Consider the following 16,728-nt stretch of genomic DNA (forward strand, 5'->3'; position numbering starts at 1 on the left):
TGCCCACTCCAAGGAAACTAACTGTTTTAGGACTTTGTTCCCCTCTCCGGGCTATCACTGGTGCCTTACTGTTATGGACACTTTTTCAGGTTACAGTGTTGATGATGCTGTTCCAGTCTAATTATCTGACTCCACATATGTCATTGGGGTCCTTGAAACTAAACAATGTCATTCCAAACCATCCACAGTCTGACAATAGTGCACTTTTTTTCCCTAATGGCCACATAATAATGAACCAATAGTCAAGGTACTTGATGACATTCCATACTCCCTACCCTCCACAGGCATTTGGTATTGTCAAGCACAGAAAGATTTCTAACTCTGCTTCCCTCACCTCCTCCTGGTTCACACACCTTAGTTAAGCAGTTTGGTCACCTAATGCAGTCATCATCAGAAAGGGCTCATCTCCTCTTGGCCAACAACTGGGTAATGATCAGGATAAAAGAGGTGGAGAGTTATATAAACCTACATTTTGAAAATTTTAGATTCTTCCTGGACTATTCCTGAGCATGATTTGTCTTTCTTTCCCCTAACAACTCCAGACCAGCAGGGGAGAGGGAGTGGGAGATTCAAACTTAAGCCAATATGCTGATGTTCATCCTACCTCCTGCCCCATGAGTAAGTCCTTTATCTCTGACCCAGGAGTCTTGTGTCTTCTGCCAACACTCATGAAACAATAATAGGCTAATTTATTCACCTCCCAGTAGGATAGCCCAGATAGGTTGATAGCTGGCTTTTTGGTCAAAGAGTTCCATTTCTAACATTCCCTACACTAACTTTCTTGTCAGGGATACTGACAAAACATGGTATCGCTTGTTCGCTAATAAATTAACCATTTTCAGATTGTATAAAACTTTTTCTCCTTCTAGTTGGAGACTTTTTAAACTTATCTCATGAAATTTGAGTCCAACAAAATAAAGCCTTTAAGAACACATGTCTCTCCTCACAAAAGGGCCCCAGACCTGCTTCCTGAGACCCCTGTCATCATCCCTGGACACACAAATTGTCGTCCCCTCTCCCCAGGATGATTTTTGCCTCCCATGATGCCTGGAAATCCTGCAGATTAGGAACTCAGGCTTTAGGGAATTCTATACTAAGAATTTCCAATCCTCCTTGAAAGTTCAAAGCACCTTTAAAAGCCACAATCTGAAAGACCGCTTTATCGGATCTTAAGGAATCCCACTGCCAAAACAAATCCCACTGCCAGAGCAAAAAAGACTTCTCTCACAGAGACTGCGCCTGGCCAAAAGCAACCTCCAGAAACCTGTTTCCCACTCCAGCGCAGCCCCGCCCCTCCTCCTGTGATTCCCGCCCCCTTCGTGCCCCCGGGCCAATCAGAGGGCGCACCCCTCCCACCCGGTTGCCATGGGACCCGCCAAGTCCCTCCTGTCACTCACCAGACGTGCGGCGGCTGGTCCAGACGGTGGAAACGGGTGGCGAAGGACAGCAGCGTGACCAGGGCCAGCAGGGCCCACCGGCCGGCTGCCTCGAAGTGCCGCGAGCCCCAACCAGCCCGTTTGGGGCTCCGCGCTGCAGGCTTGGCGGTCTCGTCCGGGCCCACAACCCTAGCAGTCTGGGGCCCACAACGGCCCCGCCGGGGACGCAGCTCGGACCGGGCCGGGCCTCCGCCCACCGCTGGTGGCATCCTGCCCCTCCTCAGGATCGCCCTCCGGCCCACCGGCACGCTCGGTCTTGCGAGCCGCCCGGTCAAGAAGTCATCCAGGTCCAGCTCGGGGTGCCCTGGGAAATGTAGTTCCCTGCGTCGGCAGCGGGCCCCGGGGCCCCGGCCTCTGGGCTGGGCAGGGAGTGCGGTCGCCGTCCGGGCCGCTAAGAGGCGGCTAGTGGCGCAGAGCATGACGGACCGCGCGGGCCCGGCGGGCCAGCCAGGGAGAAAACGGGCTCAAGGAACTGCAACTCCCAGCAGCTCCGGGAGTGGGGGCGTGGCGGCAGGGCGGGGCGAGCCAGAGGAGCCCTTAAAGATCATTCTAGTCCAACCCCTAGCTTTACCACAACATAAGTGTAAGTTCTGACGTGTCGGGGTCTCACAGGGCCACAGCCGTCGACGAGTCGGAGAGTCCCAGACGTGAAGTCTCCGGGCCTGGAAGAGGGGTGGCCCGAGGCGCGAGATGCAAGCGGGGAAGGTCTGTGCCACGCATACAGGGAGAGGGAAACTACTTAGAAACACTGAGAAACCCTGGGGGGCGGGGGCTAAAGGTGAGCTTGGACAACGCACGCTCCCGGCATGCAGAGCGCCGCACCGGCGCCGCTCTGCGCCTGCGCGCTGCCAGCTTCTTGTTGCCCGCTGGGGCCTGTACAGAGTCTAGAGGATTGGGCCCGAGGCGGCGCGGGTTGGTGGACTGTGCGGGGCGCTGTGGAGTCGCTGTACCCTCGCGCTCCACCTGCCTCTTACCGTTCTCTCTGCTAGGTTTTCAAGACGTTGTCCCCTGCTTCCCTCTTCCGTACAGCCCGTGTGGTCTTTCCCAGCCGGTCGGCCCGACGGGTCCTAACACTTAACCTAGGGCCTTCCCGGGTGGTTTGCTTTATGAGAGAGCACCTGGGGAGCGCCTTCCCGCTTGGCCCAGAGCCACGGTGTCACCTCTGGGGGAAGGGGCCCGAGAATCTGCATGTTTAATAAGCGCCCCGATGAACTTTTAAAGTCTTATTCAAGTTTGAGAACCACCAAGGAAGGTAGCGGGCATGTCAGATGGGATGCAGCATCCCCGTAATAATATATAGCTCTCCCACTCACAAATGGGATTTTAGGAGTCGTTCTCTCAAAACATGCGTGAGAAATGGTTTAAAAATAAAATCTGCTAGACTCGTCAGAATCCAGATTTGAATTGGGAACGAAGTTCCTCCAGGGGTAGTGATGAGATGAATTCTTCACTTGGGCTTAAAATCTAGCTCTACAAGTGCACAAGGGAACACGGGGTAGTTGACGCAATTATCACTGGTAAGAGGAAAAGCAGAAGCTGCTCTCCGCTACGTTTCCTGATGGCCCATAAGTAGGAAACCTGGGGGCAGTGGCATTCGCAGTGACTCTGTGGTCACCCTCAGCACAGGTGAAGATGTAACATTCAGTAATTAGGTAAGACATTTCGTTAAGGATTCTAAGCTAATGTCTGAGGCTTTCTAGTGGTCCCGGCCCTCACCAGCAGCCCCTGCCTCTTGGCCCCAGGAGCCCCTCCAGCCTGACCTGTTAGGGAAAGGGATGTACCTCTGAATAGGGTTCATCTAGTCGTGGCCACCTAGTTCCTCTGCTTCCAAAGACATCTGCGGTCTATCACCTGCCCTCTGCACCAGAGCCATCTTTACTTTCCCCCACAAAAGGTGCCTCCAGTACCGGCTGGAACTCCTAGGCTCAGAAACCAACCTGGGAAGGCCTGGTTGATAGTTCAGGGATGTAGTCTAGAGAGGATTGGGCCCTCTCTAGAAGACGGGAGTTGATAGTTCACGGAAGGTGAAGGCAGGGCCACAGAGCAGTTTGGTGTGCTCCGGGGTGCAGAAGGGAGAGGGAACTTGGGGGAAATGTCTGTAGTCAAAGGGATGGTAGTCAGAGGTGATCTAGAAATCCCGTTGTGTTCTCCCTCATCCATATGGATACACACGTGTCTGCCTGGAGATTCATGAGTGCTAACTAATTACTAGTCCTGGGCCCTGCTTTGAAATGCTGACTACCCAAGAAGGACCAGAGAAATGAACTTTGAGTCTTTTAAACTTTAGAGGAGAGATCACACACACACTCAGCCTCCTCCAGGTGCCTCCTCCAGGGTAACAAAAATGAGAGAAGAGGGCCAGGTAGGGAACATGGCAGACCAGAGAGGGCATGCCCTGACTGAAGGAGGCCAGTAATTGTCTCCAATCAATTGTTGCTACTCAAGAATCCGAGTACACTGTCTCGGATCTTTTTAAGAAAAAACAGACAATAGGGCTTATATACGAAACATCTTGATTTTTCAATGTTGGCAACCAACTAGAAACATTTTTAATTTTTTTAATGTTCATTTATTTTAGAGAGAGAGACAGAGTGCAAGTGGAGGAGGGGCAGAGAGAGAGGGGGACACAGAATCTGAAGCGGGCTCCAGGCTCTGAGCAGTCAGCACACAGCCCAGTGAGGGGCTCGAACCCACGAACCGTGAGATCATGACCTGAGCCAAAGTCAGACCTTAACTGACTGAGCTACTCAGGCACCCCGAAACATTTTTAAATATAAGTAGACCAAACACAATACACTATAGGCTGTCCTTTTGTGACCTTAGCTTTGGAGTCCATGGGCATATCCCCCAGCTATTTTTATGAGAGCATCCTAAAGGACTGATGGGTGGGTGGTGGGTTGAGAGAGACGGGCACTGCAGCATGAAAGAACTAGAATTCCTGGTCTTTCTGTCGCTGCTGGAAGGAATTATGCTATCATCTTACAGCAACTCCTCATTTTACAGATGAGAGAGAAAAGACTAGAGAATAGAGAAGGCAGGGATCTGCCCAAGGTCACACAGAGCTAGTTCCTGCACTGGGACCAGACCCTAGGTATGCCAGCATCCAGTGCACCACACTACATGAATTACTGCTTCCAAAACCAGGCCACCTTGTCTGCCCAAGACACCAAATCTGGCTCCACGGGGAACATAGAAAACTTCCCACAAGTTGGAAAGAGATGTCCTTTCTGACCAGAGTCAAAGTTTCCCCGGAAGCCTATCTAGCCCAGCTTCCCCATTGGCTCATGGGATCCACCCCTTCAGGGTTCCTCCCCCTGCTCTGCAGCTCTGGGAGAGGGGACATTCCTTGAGAGGCCAAGGGTCACCACAACACCATGACTGAGTCTGGCAAGGTAAGGAAGACATGCAGGCTGGCTGCCCTGTCGGGGGCCCCTTGGACCTCAGGGATGCACGATAGCACAGTTTGGAGCTGAGGGACCCCACCTGACTCCCAAGGCCTCTGACCCAGAGAGCTCGGAGTCTGGCCTGAGTTGCAGACACGGGTCCGGGAACGGAGGCCTGCTGACTTGGAGCCCCCCGGCTGAGGGCCGTTGCCTCACCAGTGGGCTTCTGGGGCTGAGAACCCCCACGAGCATGGGTTAACATGTATCTTCATGCTTCTCTCCTCAGCCCATCCTGTACTCCTATTTCCGGAGCTCCTGCTCATGGAGAGTTCGAATCGGTAAGAACTGTGCTCCCACCAAGAGCCTGGGGGGGATGGAGGTGGAGAGAGCCCTTCGTGGAGAGTTGGCCTGGGACAGAGGGGTATTCTGTCAGACAGGGCACCATCCCCAGCAACCAGTGTCCCCAGTGCCCTGGAGACTTTAGCACCTGCACCTTGAATGGCACCTCCACCTAGGAAGTGTCAAAAATAGGAGAGTGGGGGTGGCAGGAAGGTGGGTTGTCTTTTCCCTTGGACCTGCCACCTCTCCCACCCTGCTCTCCAAAGCCACTTAGCAACCACACTTAAAGCAGGCTCACAAAACCCAGAGGTGCTTGGTAACTGGCAGGGAACAGCTGGCCTTTCTCAGTTCTTATCTTATTTGATCTGGCAATTAAACGGAACTGGCCAGTGTCAACCCCAGAGGCTTCAAGGAAGCAGAAACCAGGGCCCTCCGGTTTAGTCCCAGCTTGACCCGTCCCTCCCTCAGCTCAACACAGCCTGTGGCAAAGATCATAGTCCCAGCTCATACTGCGGGGAAACCGTGCTGGATGTTTTTATGTGCATGATTCCATTTAAACCTTGGCAACCCTAGGAGGGAGGGATTATTGTTGCCTTCATTGTACAGGTGAGGAAACTGAGGCACGGGGACATTAAATAACTTGCCCAAGACTAGGTAGCTAGTAAGAGGCAGAGCTGGAATTTGAACAGCTAGTCTGCCTCCAGGGTCTGTGTTCTTAACTACTCTACTGTCAGATGAGGAAACCAAGGCACAGGGGCTCATTAAGTTTCTTGCCCAAGGCCGCACAGCTAGCAAATGAATGTGATGAAATCTGAACCCAAGCAGTCTGCCTCCGGTAGTCTGGCCCTAACTGGGAAGCCATCTGCCATGACCCTCCCCCGCCCCACAGTCAGCTGGCAGTTGCTAGAATCAGTAGGCAAGTGCACTGGGGTGCCAAAGGACACAATCTCTCCAGGCACCTCCTCTGGGCCCAGAACCTCTGCCCTAGCTGGGCCAGACAGGAGCCACAGGACCCATGTGCAATGACCTCTCCCTCCTGGCCCCAGCAGCCACTTTGTCCAGAGTGGGGCTGACCAGCGCTGAGGAAGAGCCCCGTGCCTCCCAGTCTCTCTTCAGACCGTGACATGTCTCATCCCCTCCCCTCGCTCCTTTGCCTTTGCCCAAGACTAGCCGTCACCATATTTCAGTGCACATGCGCATACACACACACACACACACACACACACACACACAGAGTCTTCACTAGGCTGGTCCAGTGTTTACCCTCACTTTGCCAGGGGAAATTATCAAAGGGCACAGAGAGGAAATTTGGTCACTAGGAGTCATAGCAGATACTGTGAGGCCACTAAAGAGTCCTGGTGCCCTGCTTGGAATGGGTAGTAATCAGCTCTGAGAACAGAGAAAATGGATGAGAAAGGGAATTCTTCTCTGGAGAGTGTCACCTGCTTGTGTATGCACTTTGTGGTCACTTGAGCACCTGCCCTGGGCCCTTGGACACCTTCATGAGAGAATAATTGCAGGTCTCCAACAAATAAGCCCTGCTTGCCACTGTTCAAGGCCCTGGAGGGGACAGAGGTGACCAGAACACTTCCCTGCTGCCCTCCTGGAGATCCCAGGGTGCCAGGGCACACGCCTGTAGGCACCACTTGGGTGCGGGGACCCTGTGCGGGTATGGAGAGGATGGCCCTGAGAGTTTGGGGGCAAGAAGAGCCTCAGAGACCTGAGGGAGGAGAGTGGGTACTGACCAGGGAAGCTGGAGAGATGAGGACAGGGCCAAGTTGGGCCTTGGTCACCTAGCTGCCTGGAAAAAGAAGCCTCCTTCTGGAACCTCATGTAGCCCTTGGAAGTATAACCAGAAGCTGTCCCCTGACTCTGCTGTCTCTCGTAGCTCTGGCCTTGAAAAGCATCGACTATGAGACGATCCCCATCAACCTCATAAAGGATGGAGGCCAGCAGGTGAGGAGGCTGCCCCCGGACCACCATGTGAGAGTTGGAGGTCTGGTAGAGGGACCCAGAAGAGGGTACAGACTTCTTCCCCGCAAGAGGTGAACCTGCTGGCTCTCCCTGGAGGGACGGGGTGACAAGCTGTGCAGCATGAGGAGTCATGGGAAGGGCCCCAGTTCCAGGCTCTGTGCCACAGACTGGCCTCTCGGTGCCTGACCCCAGGAGGGTGAGTGGCGAATGGGGGTCCTTGCCCCTTGCTGGGCCATCTGGATGTACCTTGGTGACCACAGTGTGAGGTACAAGGGGACACACACAGCCAGGCCATTGGGATGAATCCTATAGTTCAGCAGCCAGTGGATTTTGGAATACTGCCTGGATCCCTCAGGCCTTGCCCAGGGGAGGAGAGTGCAGGTGGGCCGCAAGCCTGGGGTCTTCCTGTGTGCCCAGTCCAGGCCACCTCATCCATCAGGTCCTTGTCTCCACAGTTCGCTGAAGAATTCCAGGCACTGAATCCCATGAAGCAGGTGCCGGCCCTGAAGATCGATGGCATCACCATTGGCCAGTCAGTGAGTGCAGGGCCTGGGAGGCCCCTTGCAAGAGGGGTGCCCCGAACAAGAGGACCTCACAGCTCTTCTTTGCTTGTGTGTGGCCAAGCGCCTAGGCCTTAGTAGGGACATGATAAGTTCCTGGCAGAGGGAGGGAGCTCGGCTGGTTGTTTGGGGAAGTGACGGAGACTCGAGCATATGGGGACCAAGTTCTGCAGGACAGGGGGCCACAAAGAGCTCTTCCCTGGGGGAGTGTCAGCCTCGCGGGCTCCAGCTGAGGAGGGCGAGGAGGAGTTTGCTGGCCCCGTCACTCTGGTCCAGGGGTCTGCGGCCCTCCCGTCCCAGTGTCTCGCTGCTCCCCTCCCAACAGCTGGCCATCATTGAGTACCTGGAGGAGACTCGGCCCACTCCACGACTCCTGCCTCAGGACCCGAAGAAGAGAGCCCACGTGCGCATGATTTCCGATCTCATCGCTGGCGGCATCCAGCCCCTGCAGGTGTGGCTCTGGACTTGCACCCTGCACGCCTCTCATATGCCTCCCCTCACGCGCTCTTGCCTTCAGAGGCACACTGGGTGTGGGGCCTCATAGTGGGGTACCCAGCTTGGGAGTGGGGGCAGCAGGAGGACAGGAGGGCTCCTCAGGGGCTTAGACCCAGACCACGTGGCAGAGGGGCGAGGGATCCCAGAAATCACCTGCCCCGCGGGGGCCCCCAGCCGCATTCTCAGAAGCCCCAGGTTTCCAAGGACAGCCCAGAGGTTCCCAAGGAGGGGAGGGGCCAGGTGGCAGGGGAGAGGCTGAGTGCTGCAGAGCCAGACCCCTCCCCACCTTTAACCAGACCGGCCTCCCTCTCATCTGTTCTGTAGCATAGATTGGGAGTCTCGAGAGATTTTTATCTTTTAAAATTTTCCCTGCTAAAAAATAAGTGTTAAAGCAATTCATCTGTGCTAACCCCTGGCTTAAATGAGGAAGTAGCCCCAGAAAGGTGGAGGGACTTTGCAGAGTCACTCCACTAAGAATGGCAGAGCAGGGGCCAGGGCCCAGGACCCCTGACTGTACCTGTGCCCCCATCCCCATGTTACCTTGTTGTTTGTAACAAGGAGATTGGAGCAGACAGATAGCCCCATTTGATAGATGAGGAAACTGAAGCCCAGAAGTGAAATGGCTCCAGGGGTGTAAGGATGGAACAAGGGTCCAAATCTCCTGAAAGCCACCTATGCTTCTCCCCCATCCACCTCTCATGTTGCACCCCCCTCTCCTCACAAGGGGCCACATAAGGGAGACCCACTGGTTGCAGGGGAGACAGGCCTCAGGTCATGGCCGCGTCCTGTGCCCCCACCCTTCCACACCTCCGCCAGGGTCACAAGCTTCCCGACAACAGGGGCCACTGGGGCAACCTGAGAAGGTGGCTGCTGGGATCACTCTCTGTCCCAGCCCCCATCCACCCTCAGTGCCCAGATGGGAAGAGGGGATTCATGGAGCCCAGGAGGGGACAGATGGACAAGCTGGGGCAGAAAGGGAACTGAGCTTCCCTGAGGGGGCTTGGCAGGCGCAGGCGGTTCCCAAAGCCAGTCACAGATTATCATCTTTGGTTGCATAGAACCTGTCTGTCCTGAAGCAAGTGGGACAGGAGAACCAGCTGACCTGGGCCCAGAAGGCCATCACTTCTGGCTTTAACGGTGAGTCCTTACTCCCGCGAGCCATCCCAGGGTGACCTCTCAATGACACAGCTCTCGTGCCTAAGGCCGTGGGCATCTGAAACAGCTTCCCAGGCTCTTTGGTCCTGACAATGGCATGGGTGAGGGTAGGGGGGCAGAGCCAAGGAGGAAGTGGGACTGGATAGTGTCCAAACCTGGCCTCAACCTCTAGTACTTCTGGGCACCTCAGCACCTGAGGCCCACAGCCCTTTGGAGCTGGATGGCCCAACCTCTGCTTCACTGCCCGCTCCAGCCAGGAAACGAAGGCTAGCAAAGCACCAGCCCATCGTGTGAGAGCTGCTACTTCGGCCAGTGGCCCGTCTTGTCCCTTCTTGGGGAGGGAACGGCCACTGGGCTGGAGGAGCCCGGGGAAACATCATCTGCCTCCACATCCCCGGCAACTCTCTCCAGATCTGGTTGTCGCATTCCCTCCAACACACATGCCCCAGCCTGTCACTCAGCTGCCCATTTCAGAACTATGGGGGCCAAGGCCCAGTCTGTGCCCCGAGTAAAATCCATGTGGCCTCCCCACAGCTCTGGAGCAGATCCTGCAGAGCACAGCAGGGAGGTACTGTGTGGGAGACGAGGTAAGCTCTCCCAGGCCTTCCTACAGCGGCCTTCTCCCTCCACCCTGGGGCAAGAGCAGGCCAGAGAGATTCCGGAGAAGGCATAGGGTTGGGGTGGTTTCAGGGCCCCTCACCTCATCCTGAGGCGTCTCCTCCCTGCTGGGCGCCCAAGGGAAGTGCCTATGATGGTGGTTTTTAACAAGCATGCTAAGATCCACTGAGACCATCAAACCTTTTTTGGCCCCCCACAGAGCCAGTTGTCAGGACAACTGGATCCTGGCCTGGGAGACACGTGCTCTGGGGACAGATGGGGGAGAAGAGGAGGGGGATGGGGCAGTGGGGATGGGGTGGAAGACCCAGGAGCAGAAGGGAACTGTCAAGGGCTGGCAGCCCGTGGACACAGCCAGCCCAGCCTGTGAGTCCGGGGCACACACCCTGATGCAAACCCACCCGACCCTCTTTCAGGTGTCCATGGCTGATCTCTGCTTAGTGCCTCAGGTGGCAAACGCTGAAAGGTAAGAGAGCCCCACTGCCCACCCTCTCCCACCTGGCTCCTCCCCTCTAAATGCCCAGCCTCCTCCCACCGTCAGGCCCCAACTTCATCTACTGAGGAAGCGTCTCATGCGGAGACTCCCTCCAGCTGGCCAGGGAGCCCCGGGTGCCAGGCCACACCAGCCACTGTGGTCTAGAGGAGACAGGCAGAAGAAATCAGGGGAGCGCCCCCGACCATGCCTGTCTTAGCTCATACAATCCCGTATAGCCCCTGCTCCTAAGAGGAGGTGGCTCACCTGGTGGCCACCCCTAGAGGAAACCTCCCACAAGAGCCTGCTGCCCCCGACATGGTATGTCTGTGCCCAGCAGTGAGCTCTACTCTGCTTTCCTCCAACAGCCCTTCAGGGAGGCATGAAAGAGTGCCTCTCTGGAAGGCATCATGTCAGGCACCATCAGGATACAGAGATGTTATGACACATTGGCTGCCCTTGAGAAGCTTGGGATATGGGTAGAGAGACTATCTGTATATGTAAATGTGTAGTAGGTTCTCGATGAACAGCCATTGCTTGGAATAGGAACAGTAGGCAACAGAGATGCTAGACAGTACTGCATGAGACCCGCCCATCCCAGAGCCGCCTGTGAACAAGGCCCCCACGTGACAGGGCCACCTTCCTGGTCCTTCTCTGGTCAGCTCCAGGGGCCCCATCCAGCCCACCTCTGTGCTTCCCTTGCTGCACACAGGGCAGTCTGCCCGTTCCCCTGCACACCTGGTGTTGAGATGGTGTGAGACAGGTGTTTCTCTGCTACAGGTTCAAGGTGGATCTCACTCCCTACCCTACCATCAGCCGCATCAACAAGACACTGCTGGCCTTGGAGGCTTTCCAAGTGTCTCACCCCTGTCGGCAGCCAGATACACCCCCTGAGCTGAGGGCCTAGCCCTCAAACTGTACCCCGTGGGTGAGGGGGCAGGAAAGGGGTACAGGAGCAGAAGCTAGGTAGGCTGAACAGGCCTGGAAACAGGCAAGCCCTAGGTGGAGAAGCAGGAAATTTGAACTCCTAGCCCTTGAACTTGAAGTCTAGCCCTGGACCTGCCTTCCCACTGAACCTCTTTGTGCTTCCAGTACCCACAGTCTGTCGAATGTGGGTAGGGTGGGGGAGAGGATGCTGGGAGGGAGGAAGGCAGGAACATTACCTATTACCTATGTCATGGGCAGTCATGAAGATGCAGGCACAGTGTAGACTAAAATGCCTAGCAAGTTCACCGGAGAGAAGTCAGGAAGCCTGAGCGCCTCTTCCCTTCCCTGAGACTGTACCTGACTGCAAAGAATGTCCACACTGAAATACGGTAATTAAACTGAAGCCCAGGCCTCTAGGTTATATTCAGTTAAGATGCTTTCCAGAAAATGAACATTCTTCCTCGCTGGAATCCCCCTGTGTCTGGGCCAGGAGAGGAAATCAGCCAGCCACTTGCCCACCCTGTGGTAGGCCTGGCCCCTGGCACTTAAGAGCACTGGAGAGAAAGAAGTTCAAAAGCCTGCCTGATAGAACCAGACCCAGATGCAGAAGAGAACAGATAGAAAAAGCAGAAGGGCGCCTGGGTGGCTCAGTTGGCTGAGCGTCCGACTTCAGCTTGGGTTATCATCTTGTGGTCTGTGCGTTCGAGCCCCGCATCGGGCTCTGTGCTGACAGCTCAGAGCCTGGAGCCTGCTTCGGATTCTGTGTCTCCCTCTCTGCCCCTCCCCCACTTGCTCTGTCTCTCCCTCAAAAAGAAATAAAACATTAAAAAAAAATTTTATTTTTAGAGGAAAATTAGGAAAGAGAGCATTTTGTGACCAGCTAAGTTTCCAGGGCTAGAATGGTACTATTAAGTGTTGACTGGAACACGGAGAGGGAAGTTGGCCCACATCCTCAGGGGCAGCATTCTCCGGATCAGTCCCAGGAGTAAGCGCTTCAAATAAATCCAGTCGTGAATGGCCTTGGGAATTGGAGGCAGGCTCCTGCGTGGGCAGTGTGAACAGCCACTGATCAGGATGGCTCAGGACCCCAACCAGGTAGCAGCTCACCTTGAGGTCCCTTCTGGAAGTGGAATCAGATGACTTTTATGTCCTGTACCTGAGATTTCATTTCCCCTGCATGGCTAGGGTTTAAACAGTGAACTGAGATCGATGTGTCTGGTTCAAATGGAAGCCGCCACTCTCAGCCGAGTCCCTTCAGCCCTGATCCCAAAGTACCTAGTTCTCCCATCACCCCCTTTGTGGCCTCTTCTTTCCTGAACTCGGGTTCCAGGCTTTAGAATGACCAAAGTGGGCCACTCTTGTTCCCAAGCTGCGTCTGTCCTAGCAAAGCCAGAAAAAAGCACAGGACAGTAGGTGAGACACAGCAGTGACAAGGGAGACTCGGCAGTTCCTCCTGTCCTGCCGCCATCTTTCCCTCAGCTTACCCCAGACTTGCCTGGCTGGGTAAAGTTCACCTGGCCTCCCTCCAGAAAACCTTGACTCAAAAAACGAATCTCAGCCCAGGGATCAGGACTGACACCTGACTTGGACATTTGAAGTTGAAGGTGATTACAGCCCCCATGGATTTTAAAGACAGAACGAACTCTGGGGAAAGGAGGCTGGCCACTTCAGGCTGTGCTCCCATAGCCCCATGGCAGTCAGCCTTCCTGGCTCTGGAGAGACAGTGGGATAGGTGAGGAGCTGTGGGCAAGGCCAGACGGGCTGCTGCCGCCACTTCCCTGGGATTAAGGAGAGAGCTGGCTCTGCCCCTCGCCAGCAGGCACCTTGGGAGCCCAGATGATTAGAACCGATTTCCAACACTGCTGAGGTTACCAGGTTCCTCCACCCCTTCCTCCTCCCAGTCCCATCTCCGGGCAACAGACAGAGAGACTTCCGGGAAAGCAGGGAACTAGACAGAGTCTGCATCCAGGACAGGGCACTGAGACAGACAACCTGAGACCACTCCTCCTGCCCTGAATGATTCTAGAGAGAATTAGATACAGTGAAGGGGGGGAATGGGTTTTCCTGGAAGAAAAGTGGTGGCTGTCCTACTCCAGCTAGTAATGGATTTGCCACCCCCTCCATTCAGTCCACCAGCTTGCAGTGAGCCTTCCCAGGTGACCCTCCCACCACCCCCCCACCCCGGCTGGGAGCAGGGATATGTGGCCGTGCCACAGAGAATGTGGTAGACATGGCCCTTGCTCTTCCTGAGCTTTTGTCCCTCCCCTTACTGGTGGAAGTTTAATTGGCATGTGAACTCCACCACCCAACAGGCCCACCATTGCTTCTCTGCTTGTCTGTCTGACCCAAGATGACTTCTAAGAGTTCAGTTCAGGTCTTCTCTTGGACACTACCAGATATTAACCCTTCTAACCTGGGACTCTATCAGCCTAAAACTGGTGGCAAGAGCTTAATGGGTTTTAAGGAAATCTCAAATCAGGGGAAGAGGTGATACAGCCTCTGTTGTCAAAACATGGAAACCATCCCTCATCTGTGGCACACTTTCCATATTTTTCTCATAGTTCCCATAGTTTGGTCCTCTGATTCAACAGGAAGTTTCTGGTACGTGTCAAATGTAAGGTGAATACCAGCTGTGGGTGGGTAGGGAGGAGAGAGATGAATTTGTGGCTTTTCCTCTAGGCTCAGCAGACATCCTTGGAGTCCCATTTCTGAGGCGCTCCTTTCTATCTGGCTCTCCCCAGAGCCCCCACCCCCAAACTCAGACAAACCTGACCTTCTCCACAAAAACCAGAAATGTGTCTACGGCAGAGAAACAAACTCGCTCCGGGCTCCTGCGAGGTGACTCACCTGGACCTTGCTGGTACTTGCAGCATCCCCGCATCCTTCACCTGCACCACCCAGAGGAAGTGCCTAAACCTTTGTGGCTCTCGGCTGCACTGGCTTTAGGAGGACAGCCGTCTATCTTCCCACCTCACGATGTTTTTGTAAAGGAGATTTTTGTATTTGAAAGACAGAACCTAAGCCCTGGGATCTCTCCACATAGCTGGCAGCACCACGGGCTGGGACCACCATGGCTGCCTTCTTCACCAAGACCTGAGGACAGTGCCTGAGCTCTCGAGGGCCCACGACAACTCTGGGTGTCTCCTGCGGGCTAGGGCACCGGACCTGTTGAGGAAGTGCGGGAACTGGAGATGAGATTTGGGGGCCTGCAAGAGAAGGCAAGCGGGAAGGGGGGGGTGGGGAGCCACCAGTGCAGGGTGAACTGAGGGATGGAGGAGGGGAGTGTGGAAAGGGGCGATGGGATGCGCAGAGGCTCTGGCCTTGCCGAACGACCACAGCCCGAGAAAGGAGAGCGGTCTGGTTTCTGGGCCTGTGGTTTTGAGTCAGAGTGAGGCTACCACTCCATGTGTTCCAGCCCCGGGCCGTCTGCGGAGTCCAGGTCACCAGCACAGTAAGCTGACCCGCCCTTGAGGGATGTGGAGACCTGAGATTTTGCTGGCTTCAGCCCTCCCCATCGGGAACTGTCCTCCAGGGCCCTGTGGCTGGTTTCATGGGAGGGAGGAGAACCCTCTTTATTCCCAGAAGAACTTAGCTGTGCTCCAGGGAGGGGAGTAAAAGAATGTGGCCTTTCTAAGCCATCTTCCCTGCATGAGAGCTGAGTGCTCTCAAACTCCTATAGGACTGTACTCCCGACCTCCCTGTGACCCCCGTGCCACACAAGGTGACTAGCGTTACTACGTAAGGGCATGTTAGAAGGAAACATGTCCTTCCTGTGCAGCCATGGCTGGCCACCCCCTCCCCTCCCAGAATGTCCCTCTCTTCTTTGGGGGGCCCTAGAAGATCATGAAGGAGCAAATATTTCCCTAAGTACAGAGATGACTTAGAGGTCAAGCCAAATGGTCCTGGGACTTGGCAATAATTAGGATTCTCTAAAGCGTTTTGAAACCTGCCTCTTCTGTGACTCCCTTAGGTCTGCAAATAAGTGGTTTTCAGGGGTCAGATGTATCTTTCAATTCAAAACCATCACCTATTTAGGGCATGTTTCCCAGCAGGAGCCTCTTTCCAAAGGCTGAGTGGGTGGTAAATGTCAAGTCCTGCATTCCCACCTCAGTCGTCAGACCTGTGGGGAACAACTGGCAGATCCCTGACCTGGTATGTCAGAGGCCACAGGGAGACCTGATCTGCAGTCACAGTGGGAGTGGCCACAGGGAATGGCCGGCAGATGCTGGAGTGGTAATTAGGTGTGGAGGGTCTTTCACCTCTACGGAAGCGGGAAATCCCGGCAAATACTTGAGAAGGATGAAACCAGGAAGGAGGTGCTTCCCGGACACACTTGAGAACAAAGCAAAATATACGGGATTTTGTTCCAAAGCAATTTGACATATCCATTAAGGAAAGTAGTACACTTATTGAACACGCAGGTGGATACACATACTCAGAAGGACTCATTGTATCGGCTCCTCCTAACTTTTAAACATAACTTACTTAGCTCTCATTCCAAAGTCACCAGCAGGCATCATTCCACTGCCAGAGAATATGTGAACTAACATGGCTGCCGACTTTAGCCGGAACCTCATAGGTTAAAGAACATAAGACTAAATGTCAAGAGCTGCAACATATAATCCCGAGCTGTGTCAGGGTCAATGATGTGACAGAAATGAATGCCTTTAAACATTAAACAATAACCTTCAATGGGCGCCTGGGTGGCTCAGTTGGTTGCGCATCCAACTTCAGCTCAGGTCATGATCTCGCGGTTTGTGAGCTCGAGCCCCGCATCAGGCTTGCTGCTGTCAGCCTCTCAGCGCAGAGCCCAATTTGGATCCTCTGTCTGCCTCTGTCCGCCTCTCTCTGCCCCCACCCCGCTTGTGCTCTCCAAAAAATAAATGTTTAAATAAAAAATAACCTTTAATATACTATGACTTAGCCATTACACATTCAGCATAGCCAAACATAACTCATAAAAGGTCCCTAGCTCCATGTAGTCTGCCTGGGCTTTTTATGGTTGGTTGTGCCCTAGTTTGGTGGGCAGATCATATCCACTTAACTCACAATTATTTCCAATCTCCTCCTCCCTTATACAGCAGCCTCTAAAATACGACGCAAAGGAAAACAGAGAGAGCTCTAATAGGCTTGTCTTAGAATCACAGATCTCACTAAAGTAAAGATTTCAAAGGTGCTCCTTCCTCCTCAGATAGTAGTCTTTCTCATTTTGTAATAAATACCAGAGACACACATAGGCAGCATTTTAAGAGATGTCTAAGACATTTTTAAAATGTCATTTAAGTGTCATTTTTAAAATGAAAAAAAGGCTGAATTAATATCACCCGGACTGCGTTAATGATTACCCTGGTGTCAAAAGTACCAGTTCCAAA

General features: G+C 54.1%; 2 protein-coding genes across 3 annotated transcripts in view; one reads left to right on the forward strand and one right to left on the reverse strand.

Moving 5' to 3' along the window:
* The window catches only part of POMT2 (protein O-mannosyltransferase 2), a 42,908-nt gene extending 40,858 nt beyond the window's left edge, over nt 1-2,050 (reverse strand). The window contains exon 1 of the mRNA XM_043556721.1: nt 1,398-2,050. Within this exon, the coding sequence (XP_043412656.1) occupies nt 1,398-1,855 (458 nt within the window). The 5' untranslated portion in view covers nt 1,856-2,050. The remainder of the gene's footprint in view (nt 1-1,397) is intronic.
* Nucleotides 2,049-15,301, forward strand: GSTZ1 (glutathione S-transferase zeta 1). Of its 2 annotated transcripts, none has more exons than XM_043556723.1 (9): nt 2,049-2,141; nt 5,106-5,157; nt 7,047-7,114; nt 7,588-7,668; nt 8,018-8,143; nt 9,246-9,324; nt 9,877-9,929; nt 10,374-10,423; nt 11,210-15,301. In XM_043556723.1, exons 1-9 carry the CDS (start codon nt 2,127-2,129, stop codon nt 11,334-11,336), a joined length of 651 nt encoding a protein of 216 aa, XP_043412658.1. In that variant the 5' UTR covers nt 2,049-2,126; the 3' UTR covers nt 11,337-15,301. The 2 variants fall into 2 exon arrangements, with proteins under 2 accessions (XP_043412658.1, XP_043412657.1); XM_043556722.1 differs by lacking the exon at nt 2,049-2,141 and adding an exon at nt 4,722-4,828.
* Nucleotides 15,302-16,728: the final 1,427 nt, after the last annotated feature.

Source organism: Prionailurus bengalensis, chromosome B3 (genome assembly GCF_016509475.1).
Source record: "Prionailurus bengalensis isolate Pbe53 chromosome B3, Fcat_Pben_1.1_paternal_pri, whole genome shotgun sequence".
Taxonomy (NCBI): Eukaryota; Metazoa; Chordata; class Mammalia; order Carnivora; family Felidae; genus Prionailurus; species Prionailurus bengalensis.

Bases quoted from the DNA above. Each gene is read 5' to 3' on its own strand.
- GSTZ1 (XM_043556722.1), top strand. The intron at 7,115-7,587 runs GTGAGGAGGCTG...TTGTCTCCACAG, and splicing joins TAAAGGATGGAGGCCAGCAG to TTCGCTGAAGAATTCCAGGC. The intron at 7,669-8,017 runs GTGAGTGCAGGG...CCCTCCCAACAG, and splicing joins GCATCACCATTGGCCAGTCA to CTGGCCATCATTGAGTACCT.